Source organism: Somniosus microcephalus, chromosome 7 (assembly GCF_052327205.1).
Source record: "Somniosus microcephalus isolate GS21.2 chromosome 7, FLI_Smic_1.0, whole genome shotgun sequence".
Lineage (NCBI taxonomy): Eukaryota > Metazoa > Chordata > Chondrichthyes > Squaliformes > Somniosidae > Somniosus > Somniosus microcephalus.
The window spans coordinates 83580324-83597989 of record NC_140993.1 but is presented as its reverse complement, the minus strand read 5'-3'; the positions used below and the strand labels follow the sequence as shown (position 1 = coordinate 83597989).

Genomic DNA, 17666 nt, shown 5'->3' with positions numbered 1-17666 from the left:
ATGCAGTTTCTTTACTGTAGGTTTATCCAGGGATAGATTGGTTTATTAGGCTGGTAAGCATTATAACAATTAATGGTAAAGGTGTTAAAGATTTGGGCAAATTTAAATGGCCAAGCTTGTAATTTCAGCATAGGGTCTTTCATATACTTGAAATCCTGAATAATGATTCCAAAAGGTAGTTTATTACTCTTTTTTAAATGTTGTACTGTACTACTTTCACTTGTCCATTTACCTGACATAGTCACAAAAGTTGTGATAATATTTTAAAATATTACTGAACTAATCTGGGGTTTGAGCTTCACTTTTAACTGACTTGCTCAATTAAATTACATCCAGGTAGGCATGTCCTGCTTTACGTTATTCAATATATGTAGAAATTTTTATTTTTATATGTAAAGAAAACAAAGTGCTAAATATTATGCCTTCACTTTGAATTGCAGCTAAAATACAGGGAATGAAAAATGCTGTCGCTAAAAATGACAAGAAAAGAAGAAAACAGCTAGTAGAAGAAGTAGCAAAAATTGAGGCCGAGCTGGAACTAAGGCATGAGGAGGAACTTAAACAGCTCACTCGGTCACTTGATAAATCTAGTACGGTGAGGGAATGGTATTGTGTTTAGATTCCTCCTTCTTCCAACTAAAACAAATTCCTCCTATTAAAAGGGATGGAATATACAATATTCCATATATATCAGAAAATTCCTGATATCAATGCATGATGCTGCCTCAGTTTGAGAGCTTTATTCATAGGCCATTCTCATTCTTCTTTTTGCTAAATAGCATAAATGCAAGAAAAGCATAGACGATCAAACTTTAATTGTACTTGTAAACACAAATATCAGATTATTTTCTCACTAATATTTTGAATAGAACAGTGAAGCGTTATTTGGTTGTGGCACAACCTTGAGCTTTATCCTTATGGTTTATGATGTATTCTGTATCTCTGGCTTGTCACAGCTTTAAAATAGATTCCCAATCATTTGTTGTATATAAGTATCACGTTGGTAAACCGTCATCCAATATCGGGGGGTGGGGGGGGGGGGGAACGTGAATTTGGAGAGTTCCTGATGATTTTCATTGGTTGATCATTCTTGCAGGTGAAAACTAAACTGAGAATAAACATTGCACTTCATATCTGCCAGTTCAGTCTCAGTGCATCATTTATATATGCGCTAAAATATGCAGTTTACAAATGCCAATTAAAAACTGGAGTGTTACCATGGAAATCTGCAGAGGTGGCTACTGTTGGTGAAAATTATTCTGTATGGGGAGGAAAATAAGAGTAAAGACTTCAACGTAATCAAATAATATCTTAATACAATTTATCACATCATGCCATCACAGTTGGAAATAAATCTAATAGAGCATAATTATGTAGAGCAAATAATTTTGATGGCTTAAAAAAAATCAGTCAAATCTTAATTTTACTTTGCAGAATTTACCAATTCAGTCAAAATTTGCCCAATTTGCAGGAATTGTAGTCAGGACTATATAGTAACTGGCACAAAGTGAGTTATCACAAAATTTTGCTTTACCTTTCCTACCTTCAGCAACTCCTGAGTAACCAATCAAATACTGCAATTTACCATGGGCGTGTTTTCAAGATATATACGTTGACTCCATAGCCTTGCAGTCACCAAGTTATCTCTCAGAACATTTTTAAAATCACAATTGCTGTATTGATTTTATGCCACTGGATACTCTTTTTATATTAAAAACTTGTACCGTATCACACCAGCAACAAAAATCAACATTTATGTGTATTTCTGGTGGAGGAAAAAGTGTGGACCCGGAATTTGCGGCGGGTAGTAACTGCGAACTAACAGCTGAAATGAACCATGTTTGCTGTTATTACCTCTTTGAAACTGACCGCAACTTGAGGATTTAGCGCATGCGCATGTGCATCCTAACATGGAAATCCTGAAGTTGTGGTCAGTCGTTCACTGCTCTGACACTGGCTGCGCTGTGCCCTTGCCACCGCCAACACGCCGCCCCCCCCCCCCAGCCGCCAATCAGTGTAATCAGTGAAACTGACGAAAACTTGGGCTTTTCCGCAATAATATCACTGTTAAACATAGAAACATAGAAGATAGGAGCAGGAGTAGGCCATTCGGCCCTTCGAGCCTGCTCCGCCATTTAATGAGATCATGGCTGATCATCCAAATTCAGTACCCTGTCCCTGCCTTCTCCCCATATCCTTTGATCCCTTTAGCCTTAAGAAATGTATCCAACTCTTTCTTGAATATACTTAATGAACTGGCCTCCACCGCCCTCTGTGGCAGAGAATTCCACAGGTTCACCACTCTCTGGGTGAAGAAATTCCTCCTCATTTCAGTCCTAAATGGCTTACCCCTTATCCTTAGACTATGACCCCTGGTTCTGGACTCCCCGGCCATCAGAAACATCCTTCCTGCATCTAGTCTGTCCAGGCCTGACAGAATTTTATAGGTTTCGATGAGATCCCCTCTCAATCTTCTAAACTCCAGTGAGTATAAGCCCAATCGACACAATCTCTCCTCATACGTCATTCCTGCCATCCCAGGTATCAGCCTGGTGAATCTTCGCTGCACTCCTTCCATGGCAAGAACGTCCTTCCTCAGGTAAGGCGACCAAAACTGCACACAATACTCAAGGTGCGGTCTCACCAAGGCCCTGTACAACTGCAGCAAGACATCCTTGTTCTTGTACTCGAACCCTCTTGCTACGAAGGCCAACACACCATTTGCCTTCTTAACCGCCTGCTGCACCTGCATGCTTACCTTCAGCGACTGGTGCACAAGAACACCCAGGTCTCTTTGCACTTCCCCTTCTCCCAATCTATTGCCATTCAAATAATAATCTGCCTTCCTGTTTTTGCCACCAAAGTGGATAACCTCACATTTATCCACATTATAGTGCATTTGCCATGTTTCTGCCCAATCACCCAACCTGTCCAAATCGTACTGGAGTTTCACGACATCCTCCTCACAGCATACTCTCCCTCCCAGCTTTGTGTCGTCTGCAAATTTGGAGATATTACATCCAATTCCCTCGTCCAGATCATTAATATATATTGTAAAAACCCCATTAAAAGTTAGGCCTTGTTGGATTATGTGTAACAGGTTTTAACAGTGTATTGACTGCTAAAACAAATGTTATGACCCTGAAAAACGAATTTTAATTTTTGTGGAGTATCACATTTCTCCATAATTATGAAAATTTATAATTTTTAAGTAACTAAAAAAAATTATATTTTTTAAAAGTTTGTTCATATTTATTTCAGGTTTACCTTTTCCTCATGTGAGAGCCCCAATCTTTGTTCTGCTCTCCGTAACAATTTTTTAAAGTTAGAATAAAAGCAACATCTTCAGTTCCTGAATAACAACAGAAAATGCTGGAAAAACTCAGCAGGCCAGGCAACATCCGTGGAGAGAGAAATAGAGTCAACGTTTCGAGTCAAACTCTTTGTCAAGACTTGTCCAGTCTTGACAAAGGGTTTTGACCTGAAACGTTGACTCTATTTCTCTCTCCATGGATGTTGCCTGGCCTGCTGAGTTTTTCCAGCATTTTCTGTTGTTATTTTGGATTTCCAGCATCTGCAGTATTTTGCTATCATCTTCAGTTCCTGGTTCCCTGTCTGTGCGAATTCTGCATTGTTATTGGCTGCTTAGACAGCTTGTTGCTATCGCAGTAGCTCGCGCTAGAAATGCCCCACTGATTTGACTTGCGCGTTGAGAAAGGCAAACTTCTCGCCACAGAGATCGCGAGCTTTTGGGGCCAGCGGCGAACGCCTTTGCTTCGCTACTGACCACAATTTCCGGGCCATAGATTCTCGAAGCTAGTTTTGTTTTAATTTCATTGATGGGATGTAGTTGGGTGTTGCAGTATACCTAACATGCTTTCAACCATATAGTATTTACTGGCCAAAATTGATAAGGCAACAGAAAGCCTTGGAGCTCTATTTTTGGAATTTAGACATCGGATTTCTATAGACAAACGAGGACTTTAATAATGTAAACTAATGCTCTAAAGCTATGTTAAAATGGGTATGAGGATGGATTTTAAGTTCTGATATTCTTTCCTGTTAGGTTGAATCTTCTACCAATGGAATTGCAAATTTAGAATTCGAAATCGATAATGAGAAAGAAGTTAAGCAGTCTCGGGTGTCCAAGGCACAGAAGAGAAGGGTGCGTTTTTTGACTATAAATATCCTGATCGTATTTTCCCTCTTGATTTAAAAAAAACCATATGGCAACTGCACAGTTTTAAGTTCAAAATAGTGTTTAAAGACATTTTTAAAAGAAAGTGTAAACATTTTAGTCAGCTGTCATGTTTGGAAACTGGTATTGTATATGTACGCAATGCTGTAATACTTGATTTCAGTCATTTTAAAAATATATATTTTCAACTTCAATACAAGGAGAAGAAAGCTGCTCAGGACAAAGAAAGGGAAGAGAGAATAGCTGAAGCTGAAGTAGAGAATTTGAAAGGAGCCAGACACCTGGAAAATCAGAAACTTGCTGAAATCCTTGCTAAAAGGCAGTTACAGATCAAGCAGATCCCATCTGATGGTCACTGCATGTACAAAGCTATTGAAGACCAACTTACAAACCAGAGCAGTCTATTGACCCTTGCAGAGCTAAGGACACAGGCAGCGGAATACATGAGAAGTCACGTAGATGATTTCCTACCTTTTCTGACCAACTCTAATACAGGAGACATGTATACACCTGGTAAGTATTGGTATGATGCTTCAAATACTTGAAGTTATTGATTCTGTTTAAAAAAAATTAACTTTCAATCATGCTTGTGTTTTATGTCTGTGTTTCACAAAAGAGCAAGCATTATAATAATTTCAAATATATCTATGCTGCACCAATTTTTCTGCTGTTGGAGGCGATTAGCGTACTTTAACCAGCACATCTCGAGCAATGACTTCTCGTCCTGCTCCCACATGGCCAAGTCAAGAACGTCGTAAGGTTTTATCCTAGTCTGCTTCCTTTCACTCGTTTATTTGTTGACCTCAGTGACATTACTTAAAGTGATGGGATCAGCTTCTGACATGTATGCTGATGATGCCAACCTGTACTTTTCTAATGCCATCATTGACTCCATGACTGTCACTTTGCTCAGCATCAGATTGTTTGTTTAACAGTAAATCGTGGATGAGCCAGAACTTTCTAAAAATTAGGCCGGAATTTTGCCTACCTTGGTGGGTCTGGTGCGGGCGGTGTCCGTGGCGGGTCGCGACCCTGCTGCTGGGTCCATCCTGCTGCAGAAAATGAACTTGCCTTAACGGGGCCTATTAAACCCACCCAGCCCGTTACCCGGCCCAATTAGATGGAGCGGGTCTGGTGATGTCATTCATGATGAGTTTTCAACCGGGACCATGGTCACATTACATTTTAAGTTTAATCTAAAAAAGTGGGTGTTTAATCTTTATTCTACAATAATATAATAAACATTATATATGAGTGACAAAGAAATATTTAAATAATATCAAGTAATATGATGCCATCTACAAATACGATCAAGAACATAATTTAAAAGTACATTAATTGGGAAGTTATTGGTGCTTTAGTCATAAATCTATAGACTTCTGTATCAGTAACTGGTACAAATAAAATGTGTGTATAGGTAACATAAAATGAAGCAGATTTTAAATGTAATTGTAAAGGGGTGGAATTACAATCTTCTGCAAGTTCAGCGGAAGAGCTGCAGAAACCCTGACAAACAGTAAGTGGTGCTTCTGGGATTCCTGCAGCTCTTCCGTTGAAGTTAACAATGGACAAGTGAGAGAACCTCTGCAGAAATTCACCCTAAAGTCTCAGACTGAAAAATTAAATTAGGGACTGAAAGCAAAATGAACCAATGGAATGAGTTATGATAATTAAATTGTTACGGTTGATGGTAGTGGTAATGTAGGGCATAGTATCAATCAAGAAATTAGAAGTGCATGTAGCAAGGGCAATACGGTAATCATGGGGGACTTTAATCTACATATTGACTGGGCAAATCAAATTACCACTGATGGTGTGGAGGACGAATTCTTAGAATGCATGCGAGATGGTTTCCTGGATCAGTATGTGGAGGAACCAACCAGGGAACAGGCTATTCTGGATCTGGTACTGTGTAATGAGAAAGGGCAAATCAATAATCTTGTGGTAAAGGGGCCGTTGGGGACAAGTGACCATAATATTATTGAATTTTACATTAAGTTTGAGAGTGATGTAGTCCAATCTGAAACTACGGTTTTCAATCTAAACAGAGGAAACTACAAGGGTATGAGGGACAAGTTGGCCATGGTAGATTGGGAGGCTACACTAAAAGGTATGAAGGTGGACATACAATGGCTAACATTCAAGGAAATAATGCATAATTTGCAACAAACCTATATTCCTCTAGGTCATAAAAACCCAAAAGGAAAAGTGATCCAACCATGGCTAACAAAAGAAATTAAAGCTAGTATTAAGTCAAAGGAGGAAGCTTATAAAGTTGCCAGAAAAAGCGGTCAGCCTGAGGATTGGATCGTTTTAGAAATCAGCAAAGGGGGACCAAGAAATTGATAAAGAAAGGGAAAATGGAATAAGAGCACAAACTAGCGCAAAATTTAAAAGCGGATTGTAAAAGCTTCTGTAGGTATGTGAAAAGGAAAAGACTGGCGAAGGTAAATGTAGGTCCTTTACAGTCAGAGACGGGATAATTTATAATGGGAAATGAGGAAATGGCAGAGAAATTAAATAAATACTTTGTTTCTGTCTTCACGGAGGAAGACACAAAAAACCTCCCAGAAATACGAGAAAACAAAGGGTGTGGCGAGAATGAGGAACTTAAGGAAATTATTATTAGTGAAAAAACAATACTAGCAAAATTAATGGGACTAAAAGTCGATAAATCCCAAGGACTGGATGACCTACATGCTAGGGTTTTGAAAGAGGTGGCCACTGGGATAGTGGACGCATTGGCTGTCATCTTCCAAAATTCTATAGATTCTGGAACGGTTCCTGCAGATTGGAGGATAGCAAATATAACCCCGCTATTTAAGAAAGGAGGGAGAGAGAAAACGGGGAACGACAGACCTGTTAGCCTCACATCAGTAGTTGGGAAACTGCTGGAATCTATCATAAAGGATGCAATAACTGGGCACTTAGAAACTAATAGTAAGATTGGGCAGAGTCAACATGGATTTATGAAAAAGAAATCCCGTTTGACAAACCTATTGGAGTTCTTTTGAGGATGTAACTAGTGGAGTAGACAAAGGGGAACCGGTAGATGTGGTGTATCTGGATTTTCAGAAGGCCTTCGATAAGGTCCCACACAAGAGGTTGGTGAACAAAATTAGGGCACATGGAATTGGGGGTAATATACCAGCATGGATTGAGAATTGGTTAACAGACAGAAAACAAAGAGTAAGGATAAACGGGTCTTTTTCAGGATGGCAGGCTGTGACTAGTGGGATACCGCAAGGATCGGTGTTTGGGCCCCAGCTATTCACAATCTATATCAATGATTAGGATGAGGGGACTAAATGTAACATTTCCAAATTTGCTGCTGATACAAAGCTAGGTGTCAGTTGTGAAGAGGATGTGAAGAGGCTTCAAGGGGATCTCGACAGGCTCAGTGAGTGGGCGAGAACATGGCAGATGGAATATAATGTGGATAAATGTGAAGTTATCCACTTTGGTAGAAAAAACAGAAAGGCAGAGTATTTCCTAAATGGTGAAAGATTGGGGAATGCAGATGCTCAAAGGGACCTGGGTGTCCTTGTACATGAGTCACTGAAAGTGAATGTGCAGGTGCAGCAAGCCATTAGGAAGGCAAATGGTATGCTGGCCTTCATTACAAGAGGATTTGAGTACAGGAGTAAAGAAGTCGTACTCCAATTATATAGGGCCTTGGTGAGACCACACCTGGAGTACTGTGTACAATTTTGGTCTTACCTAAGGAAGGATATACTTGCCATAGAAGGAGTGCAACGAAGGTTCACGAGATTGATTCCTGGGATGGCGGGACAGTCGTATGAGAAGAGATTGAGTAAACTAGGCCTGTATTCTCTTGAATTCAGAAGAATGAGAGGGGATCTCATTGAAGCATACAAAATTATTATAGGGCTTGATGGGATGGATGCTGGGAGAATGTTTCCCTTGGCTGGGGAGTCTAGAACCAGGGGCCACAGCCTCAGGATAAAGGGAAGGCCATTCAGGACTGAGATGAGAAGAAATTTCTTCTCACAGAGGGTGGTGAATCTTTGGAATTCTCTACCCCAGAGGGCTGTGGAGGCTCAGTCATTGGGTATATTCAAAACCGAAGTAGATAGATTTCTGACTAGTAAAGGCATCAAGGGATATGGCGATGGGGCAGGTGAATGAAATTGAGGCAGAAGATCAACCGTGATCTCATTGAATGGCGGAGCAGGCTCGAAGGGCCGAATGGCCTACTCCTGCTCCTATTTCCTATGACTTGATTTAATCTGTAACTGGACAATCACAGTATACGGTGAGAAAAACCTGACCAGAAACAACACAAAAAATTTACTTAAATGGTATATGTCATGTTTTATAGTGCAGATCAATTCACTGCAATTGCTGTTGAATTGGAAGGCAACAGCCGAGAATAGCCAGTGAAAAATGTATTTCCCTCACCATCCAGGATAGGAGGGGAGCCTTTAGCACTTACACACCTTCAGGAATTTCTGAATTAATTTACCAGTAGCTTTCCAAATAGAACAAAATCTCCATCAATCTGTTAGCTGCTGTAATCAACATGTTTTTATTTTGGTTTGTTCTCCATGCTGTCAAGTAATCAGCTGGAGCAATGGCCACGGAACTCACGCCTCAGATTGACAGACGTGGTTCCCATGGCCGTGCAGAGAAATTTAAAAAGTAAGTGGAAAAAAGGCTCTTAAATGCCTGTAAACTACCTGATAATGATCTCAATTGGGTCGCCCGCCTCTGTTGGTCAAGTCAGCTCCATAATGACAGACACGCCTGGGGGAAAGGCGCGTGGGAGCGAGATGCTGTCAAAAATAACAACTTTCCCACCCGACCTGCCACCGATCTCGCCTGCTACCACCCCGGAAACTTCAGCCCATAGTATTTGTATGGCTAAAGCCATCCTATTTGGCAGCTGCCAAAAACTCCACTCCTTCCTCAGCTGTTTGCTCAGGGTGAACCCTGAGCATTCTATGAACCCGACAATGCAGAACTTCAAGCGTTCTATTCAACTCTAAGCTGTTTCAAACCCCATACCCTCTTCATAACCAAGACTGCTTACTTTAACCTAACAACATTGCCTGCCTGCACTGTTACTTTACCTAATTATTGCTGAAATCCTTATCCACACTTTTGTTCCCTCCAGATTTGACTTCTTCAGTGGGCGCCTCACTTGTTCGTATTTATTACAAAATTACCTCCAGAACATTATCTCGTCAACCGCTTAAAAAAAAAAAAAAAAAAAATTGTTCTGAAAACATCACTTTATAAGAAATGGCAAACCAAAGCTAGAGTATTTTTTATGACACACAATTTGTAATGTCCAACAGATAACTAATCTGCAGATGTAAGACATTCTGAGGACATTCTTGTCCCTATCATAGGTTGGTCTGCTTTGTAAGTTTTCTGTTCATGCGCTGACAATATTACAGTAAAGTAATAAATTTTATCAAATGTCAGGAATAACTTTAGTGTAATAACACAGCAATATAAACATTTGCGTACAATTTTAGTAATAAAAAAGTAAATAATTTATTTTCATTTGTCCCTTCCGTCCCATTCTTACTACTTTTCTGTATTTTTGTTTTTAGTTTTTTATATTATCTATAACTTCTTTTCTTAATGTTAACTTTAAAACCTTTTACATATTTACTTCTTACTCTTTGCTTCCACCATACATTTTGTAGGCAACAATAGGTTTTAAAAGACTGGCCAACATTGAGAGGAAATGTAGTCCAGGTTTTTAGGAACAGGAGTAGGCCATTTAGCCCCTTGAGCCTGTTCTGCCATTCAATGAAATCATGGCTGATATGTGACCTAACTCCATATACCCACCTTTGCCCCATATCCCTTAATAACTTTGATTAACAGAAATCTATCAATCTCGGATTTAAAAATTAACAATTGACCCAACATCAGCTGCCGTTTGTGGAAGAGAGTTCCAAACTTCTACCACCCTTTGCTTTCATGCTTTCCTGACCGAGCGGCTGCTTTTGTGGGTTCGGCCGTCTTCTTGATGACATTAGCTGGCAAGTTCTCGGTAAACTAGCACACGCAGGGATACCACATGTAGGTTGTCATCAGCTCCCCATGAGGAGCAATGACAAGCAAATGAGGGAGGCACCTCGCTTCTCCATTTGCATCTCGGGAGGCCATTGACTGGATAGCCAAACTAGACAGTGCATTATAAGCTTTTCCCGTTATAAAAAAACAACAACCACCACCCTTTGCATGTAGAAGTGTTTCCTAACTTCACTCCTGAAAGGCCTGGTTCTAATTTTTAGGCAATGTCCCCTAGTCCTAGATTCCCCAACCAGCGGAAATAGTTTCTCCCTATCTACTCTCTATATCTATCTATATAAATCTTATGTCTGCCACTTGACTTCCTATTATCACACTTTGTTATACTTTTTGTGTTATAATTTCCTGTTTATAATTTCCGGTTTCCATATTTATGTGTTTTGCTTATCATACTGTAATTTCACAAACTGGCCGCTTGGTGGCTTTGTCTGTGAACATCTTCAGAGCCTCAGAAAACATTCTGATCTATCTTCTGCCATTTAATTTTAGTATCTTTCAACATTCTGGGATAAATACCATCTAATCCTGGGTGTTTATTTGTTCTAAGCCTTTTCAGCTTGTTTAGGACTTTAGCCTCATTTATATTGAAGTTCAGGTGTACTTTTTATTTGTGAAGGGCATGTTGGTTGCATCTTCCCCCATGAATCTTTGAGAAAGTAATCATTCAGAATATTTTCTATTTCATGCTCAGATGATTATACCAAATGGGTAACTTTTCCTTAGGAGTACGAAAGGGTGGGGAAATTGGGATTACAATAAATAGGTCTAACTGAAAAGCTAGCACTGATATGGGCTAAATGGAATCCTACTGGGCTGTAATTTCTATGACTAATATTAGACGCTTGGATTCCTCTTGGAGAAAAGTGGAGATAGGTGTGGCAGGATAGACAGTGAAATCGGGCTGTTGTGGAAGGAGTTGGGAAAGTGTGGGTTGGGGCATTGATTTTTTAATTTTATTAAATTGTATTTTTTTAAACTTCCCATGAAGAATCGTATATACTAAATTTAAAGGTGGATATATTTGTCTCCAGTGTGTAGAAGCTGGCACAAAATACATTAAACGAGATGGTGCATTTATTCCTATCTCCAGCAATTCAAGAAAATACAAATCACACTGTTAATTTTAAATCCAAAGGAACAAATTAAATTTTATTCACCATGTGGTGCAGCAGTCAGCAAGTTATCGTCACTACTTAATTAGTGTCAATTGAAAATCTAGCACAAGATGCATATAACACCCAAATTTAAAAAAAAACTCAACTGCATTACCTCAACTAAGGCGGGGTGGGTGCAGGCGAGTGCGGTAGAGCAGGGAAAACCTGGCAAGGCTAGGGATGCAGTGGTCCTGCCAAATTTAATGGCAGGACCTCATTGTTACTTTTCCAGCTCCCAAGAGGAATCCAAGCCTCTACAGGAGGGAGGTCGCCAATTGCGGGAGGGTGCTAGAGATTGGGGTGGGGGGTGCTTTCCGCTTGTAGTGGAGATGTAATTTATCCAAGTTTGCTGGGTATACAAAGCTAGATGGGAAAGTAAGCTATGAGGAGGACGTAAAGAGGCTGCAAAGGGATATAGACAGATTAAGTTATTGGGCAAGAAAGTGGCAGATGGAGTATAATGTGGGGAAATGTGAAATTATCCACTTTGGTCGGAAGAATAGAAAAGCAGAATATCTTTTAAAAGGTGAGACTAGTAAATATTGGTATTTGGAGGGCTTTGGGTGTCCTTGTACAAGAATCACAGAGTTAACATGCAGGTACAGCAAGCAATTAGGAAGGCAAATGGTATGTTGGCCTTTATTGCAAGGGGGTTGGAGTACAAGAGGAAGGATGTCTTGCTGCAATTATATAGGGCTTTGGTGAGACCACATCTAGAGTACTGTGTACAGTTTTGGTCTCCTTACTGAAGGAAGGATCTCGTTGCCTCAAAGGGGGTGCAATGAAAGTTCACTGGATTGATTCTGGGATGAGAGGGCTGTCCTATGAGGAGAGATTGAGTAGAATGGGCCTATACTCTCTGGAGTTTAGAAGACTGAGTGGTGATCTCATTGAAACCTATAAAATTCTTAGTGGATTTGACAGGGTAGGTGCTAAGAGGTGGTTTCCCCTGACTGGAGAGTCACAGGCCTAGAAATTGGGTTTTGGCTTAGCCAGGGCTTTAGCGCCGGAAGTTAGTGCCGGCGCTAAGTCCCCCTGCGCGCGCCAAAAATTCAGCAGGGCCGCGCCCAAACGGCTGCCGGCGCTACTGAAGGGTCTTTGCGGCGGTAAATCGGCGCTAACTGCCGTTTCGCGCCGTAATTCCGGCGCTGCGGCACCCGATGCGGTGCGGCAGGCTCGGGAAGTGCAGGCCTCCTCCTTCCGTTAAGGAGGAGCTGCCTGCACCCGGCCGCGGCCCGCGCAAATCTGTCTAAAAATGAGCCCGGCACCTCGGACAAGTGCCGGGCTTGCATCTGTTCCGGGGGGTGGGGGGGAGAAGTCCGGGGAGGGAGCTGCGGGCAGGCGGCCGGCGGGAAAGCGGCCGGCCGCCGCGGGGCCTTTAATGTGCCGGCGCAAACTCATGCAAGACTCTGTTGCCAGAGTCTTAGTTGCGGCTGCCACGGGCGAGACGGCCGCAACTGAATTTCGGCGCTAGGGCCCGTCGGCATGGCAACCGGGACGCTGCGCACACCGATGACGTCATCGGTGCCGGCGCAGCGCTACCGGTGCAACGCCGATTTAGGGCCCCAGGGAATTTTTAAACTGGCCATAACTCTGGCGCTAGTCCCTCTAGCGCCTCAAAAGCGGCGCTAAGGCAACTGAATTTCTAGGCCACAGTCTCAGAATAAGGAGTTGGCCATTTAGGACTGAGAAGGAGAACTTTTTTCACTGAGGATTGTGAATTTTTGGAGTTCTGTACCCCAGAGGGCTGTGGATGCTCAATTGATGAGTTTAATCAAGACTGAGATCGATAGATTTTTGGGCACTAAGGGAATCAAGGGATATGGGGATTGGGCAGGAAAGTGGAGTTGATGTAGAAGTTCAGCCATGATCTTACTCAATGGTGGAGCAGGCTTGAAGGGCTGTTTGGCCTACTCCTGCTCCTATTTCTTATGTTCTCATCCACACTATCAGTAGTTTATCATTTGGATCTGGCCATGTTTGAAGTTCTTACTCTTTAAACAGTATAATTTGTGGGGTGATGACACACTGCATTGGAATGCCACAGAATGGTTGGATGTGGGTTTGTGTCCACAATGACCCCACATGCTGAGTTCCTGGCTGGAGACAATTTTTTTTATGTTGAATTTAAAAATCTAATTACAAAGCCTCTGATTTCAGTCTTTTGTTTGGAGGAAATAATGTGATTTGTATCATACTCTTGCTTTGCAACTTTTTTTTCTATCATACTTTCAAAAAGTATCTCTCTTTCAGAGGAGTTTGAAAAATACTGTGATGAGGTAGCCAACACAGCAGCCTGGGGTGGACAACTTGAGGTAAGGAATTGTTATTTTACTGCAGTTATTTTTAGATTATATTCATACTGATTTATAGGTAATAATAGAAGTAATCTATCAACACAAAAGCTAGTCCGTTCACTGAAATAATGTTCTCACTGTGTCCTTTAGCTAATCATGGCAGAAGATCAGCCATGACCTCATTGAATGGCAGAGCAGGGTCGAAGGGCCAAATGACCTACTCCTGCTCCTATTTCTTATGTTCTTATAACCAGCACATTCTGTGTTAAACTTGTACCCTGCTATCCTACTGGTAATGAGGAGGAGTCTGATTTTAAGTGGATATGCTAGATGTGATTGTAGTCAGAGTATATATTTTTTCTTTTATACAAGATAACCCTTCATTTTGCCACCGTGGCTATTCCTTTCCTTGGGTCAAATTTTCCAAACACTCTGCCTTCTAGGATGTTCTTTAATTCTGCTTTTGTAATGCAAGGAATGAAGAATGAAAAGGTAAAATTCAGAATTTTCAAAGTTGTGAATGAAACTAAATTCATTTTGAATTTTCAATATAGAATACTACTGTTTCTTGATGTTTTTAAATGATAAAAATGGAGATGTTGGCACAATTATGTCCTGTACCAGAATGTGGATCTGTATAGCTGTAGATCAGAATATCTGGAGGAGACATTAAGCAGAGATACGATAGCAAAATACTGCAGATGTTGGAAATCCGAAATAACAACAGAAAATGCTGGAAAAACTCAGCAGGTCAGGCAACATCCGTGGAGAGAAATTTGAGTTGACGTTTCGGGTTGGACCCTTCTTCAAAACTGGAAAGAAAAGAAACTAGATCGGAGGCAGGGCTGCGATCGGACAAAAGAATAAAAGAAACAAAAGAAGTAAAAGAGATTAGAAGCTAGACGAGATGGTAATAGGCTGGGATTAGGTGTAAAGTGTACTGGCAGGGCAAAAGATAGCTGCCAGGTGTGAGAGAGAAACAAAAGGAAAGGGGGGGGGGGGGGGGAAAAGGAGTGGAACAATTACAAGAGAAAATGAAATGGGGGCCGAGCTTATGATCTGAAATTGTTGAACTCGATATTGAGTCCGGAAGGCTGCAGACTGCCTAATCGGAAGATGAGGTGCTGTTCCTCGAGTTTACGTTGAGCTTCTGTGGAACAATACAAGAGGCCAAGGACGGTGAGGTCCGAGTGGGAATGGAGCGGTGAATTAAAATGACAGGCGACCGGAAGCTCGGGGTCACCCTTACGGACTGAACGGAGGTGTTCCGCAAAGCGGTCACCCAATCTGCGTTTGGTCTCCCCAATGTAGAGGAGACCGCATCGTGAGCAGCGAATACAGTATACTAGATTGCGAGAAGTACAAGTAAATCGCTGTTTCACCTGGAAGGGTGTTTGGGGCCCTGGACAGTGGGAAGGGGGGAGGTATAGGGGCAGGTGTTACATCTCCTCCTGCACGGGAAGGTGCCAGGCGAAGAGGAAGGGCTGTTTGGGGTGATAGAGGAGTGGACTAGGGTGTCTCGGAGGGAGCGGTCCCTGCGGAATGCTGAAAGGGGAGGGGAGGGGAAGATACGTTTGGTGTGGGATCACTTTGGAGGTAGCGGAAATGCGGAGGATGATCCGTTGAATGTGGAGGCTGGTGGGGTGAAAGGTGAGGACAAGGGGAACCCTATCGTGGTTCCGGGAGGGAGGGGCAGGGGTGAGGGCAGAAGTGCGGGAGATAGAACTGACACGGTCGAGGGCTGTGTCAATCACGGTAGAGGGGAATCCTCGGTTGCGGAAAAAGGAAGACATGTCTGAAGCACTGGTGTGGAAGGTGGCATCGTCGGAGCAGATACGGCGGAGACAGAGAAACTGGGAGAATGGAATAGAGTCCTTACAGGAAGCGGGGTGGGAGGAAGTGTAGTCCACGTAGCTGTGGGGAGTCAGTGGGCTTGTAGTGGAATATTGGTCGATAACCTATCCCAGAGATGGAGACGGAGAGAAGTCGAGGAAGGGAAGGGAAGAGTCAGAGATGGACCATGTGAAGGGCTGAAATGGCCTCTATCTGCACTGTGGGGTTTCTGTGTGATTTCTGTGTGAAGGTGAGGGAAGGGTGGAAATTGGAGGTCAGTACGCCAAACAACAGCACCACCCTTGTCAGCGGGTTTAATGACAATGTCAGGGTTGGATCTAAGAGAATGGAGTGCTGCAAGTTCAGAGGGAGGTAGGTTGGAGTGAGTGAGGGGAGCAGAGAAATGGAGACGGCCGATGTCACGGCGGCAGTTAGCGATGAAAAGATCTAGAGAGGGTAAGAGGCCAGGGGGAGGGGTCCAGGTAGAACGGGAATTCTGCAAGCGGGAGAAAGGGTCAGTTTGTGCGGGGGGAAGACTCCTGGCCAGTGAAGTGGGCACGGAGACGAAGGCGGCGGAAAAAGAGCTCAACATCGTGCTGAGCTCGAAATTCATTGAGGTGGGGGCGTAAGGGGATGAAGCTCAGGCCTTTGCTGAGGACTGATCGCCTCTTACCCTCTCTAGATCTTTCATCGCTAACTGCCACTGTGACATCGGCCGTCTCCATTTCTCTGCTCCCCTCACTCACTCCAACCTACCTCCCTCCGAACTTGCAGCACTCCATTATCTTAGATCCAACCCTGACATTGTCATTAAACCCGCTGACAAGGGTGGTGCTGTTGTTGTTTGGCGTACTGACCTCTACCTAGCGGAAGCTGAACGCCAACTCTCCGACACCTCCTCCTACCTCCACCTGGACCATGACCCCACTACCGAACATCAAACCACCGTTTCAAGTACTCTCACTGACCTCATCTCCTCTGGAGATCTTCCCCCTGCTGCCACCAACCTCATAGTTCCCCAACCCCGCACAGCCCGCTTCTACCTCCTTCCCAAGATCCACAAACTGGACTGCCCTGGTAGACCCATCGTTTCAGCCTGTTCTTGCCCTACAGAACTTATCTCTTCCTATCTTGACTCTATCTTTTCTCCCCTTGTCCAGTCCTCTTCCCACCTACATCCGCGACTCTTCGGACGCCCTCCGCCACTTTAACAGTTTCCAGTTTCCTGGCCCCAACCGCTTCCTTTTCACCATGGACGTACAATCCCTCTCCCACACCTCCATCCCCCACCCGGATGGCCTGAGGGCGCTCCGCTTCTTCCTTGAACAAAGGCCCGACCAGTCCCCATCCACCACGACCCTCCTCCGCCTGGCTGAACTTGTTCTCACATTGAACAACTTCTCCTTTAACTCCACTCATTTCCTCCAAATCAAAGGTGTTGCCATGGGTACCCGCACGGGTCCTAGCTATGCCTGCCTTTTCGTGGGCTATGTGGAACAATCTTTGTTCAGTCCTACTCGGGTCCCCTCCCTCACCTCTTTTTCCGATACATTGATGACTGTATCGGTGCCGTTTCCTGCTCTCGCCCCGAACTTGACAATTTCATTCACTTTGCCTCCAATTTCCACCTTCCCTCACCTTCACTGGTCCATCTCGGACTCTTCCTTCCTTCCTCGACTTCTCCGTCTCCATCTCTGGGGATAGGTTATCGACCAATATTTACTACAAGCCCACTGACTCGCACAGCTACCTGGACTACACTTCCTCCACCCCGCTTCCTGTAAGGACTCTATTCCATTCTCCCAGTTCTCTCCGCCTCCGCCGTATCTTGCTCCGACGACGCCACCTTCCACACCAAGTGCTTCAGACATGTCTTCCTTTTTCCGCAACCGAGGATTCCCCTCTTACTGTGGTTGACACTGCCCTCGACCGTGTCAGTTCCATCTCCCGCACTTCTGCCCTCACCCTGCCCCTCCTCCCGGAACCACGATAGGGTTCCCCTTGTCCTCACCTTTCACCCCACCAGCCTCCACATTCAACGGATCATCCTCCGGCATTTCCGCTACCTCCAAAGTGATCCCACCACCAAACGTATCTTCCCCTCCCCTCCCC

General features: G+C 43.3%; 1 protein-coding gene across 6 annotated transcripts in view; it reads left to right on the top strand.

Moving 5' to 3' along the window:
- The window catches only part of otud6b (OTU deubiquitinase 6B), a 61570-nt gene that overhangs the window by 33844 nt on the left and 10060 nt on the right, over positions 1 to 17666 (top strand). For 5 of the 6 annotated variants that reach the window (XM_085992688.1, XM_085992685.1, XM_085992689.1 and 2 more), the window contains exons 2-5: positions 441 to 595; positions 4067 to 4165; positions 4399 to 4711; positions 13678 to 13739. In XM_085992688.1, the coding sequence (XP_085848814.1) occupies positions 455 to 595; positions 4067 to 4165; positions 4399 to 4711; positions 13678 to 13739 (615 nt within the window). In that variant the 5' untranslated portion in view covers positions 441 to 454. Of the gene's footprint in view, positions 1 to 440; positions 596 to 4066; positions 4166 to 4398; positions 4712 to 9335; positions 9574 to 13677; positions 13740 to 17666 lie in introns of all 6 variants that reach the window. The other variant, XR_015078988.1, reaches the window with a different exon arrangement.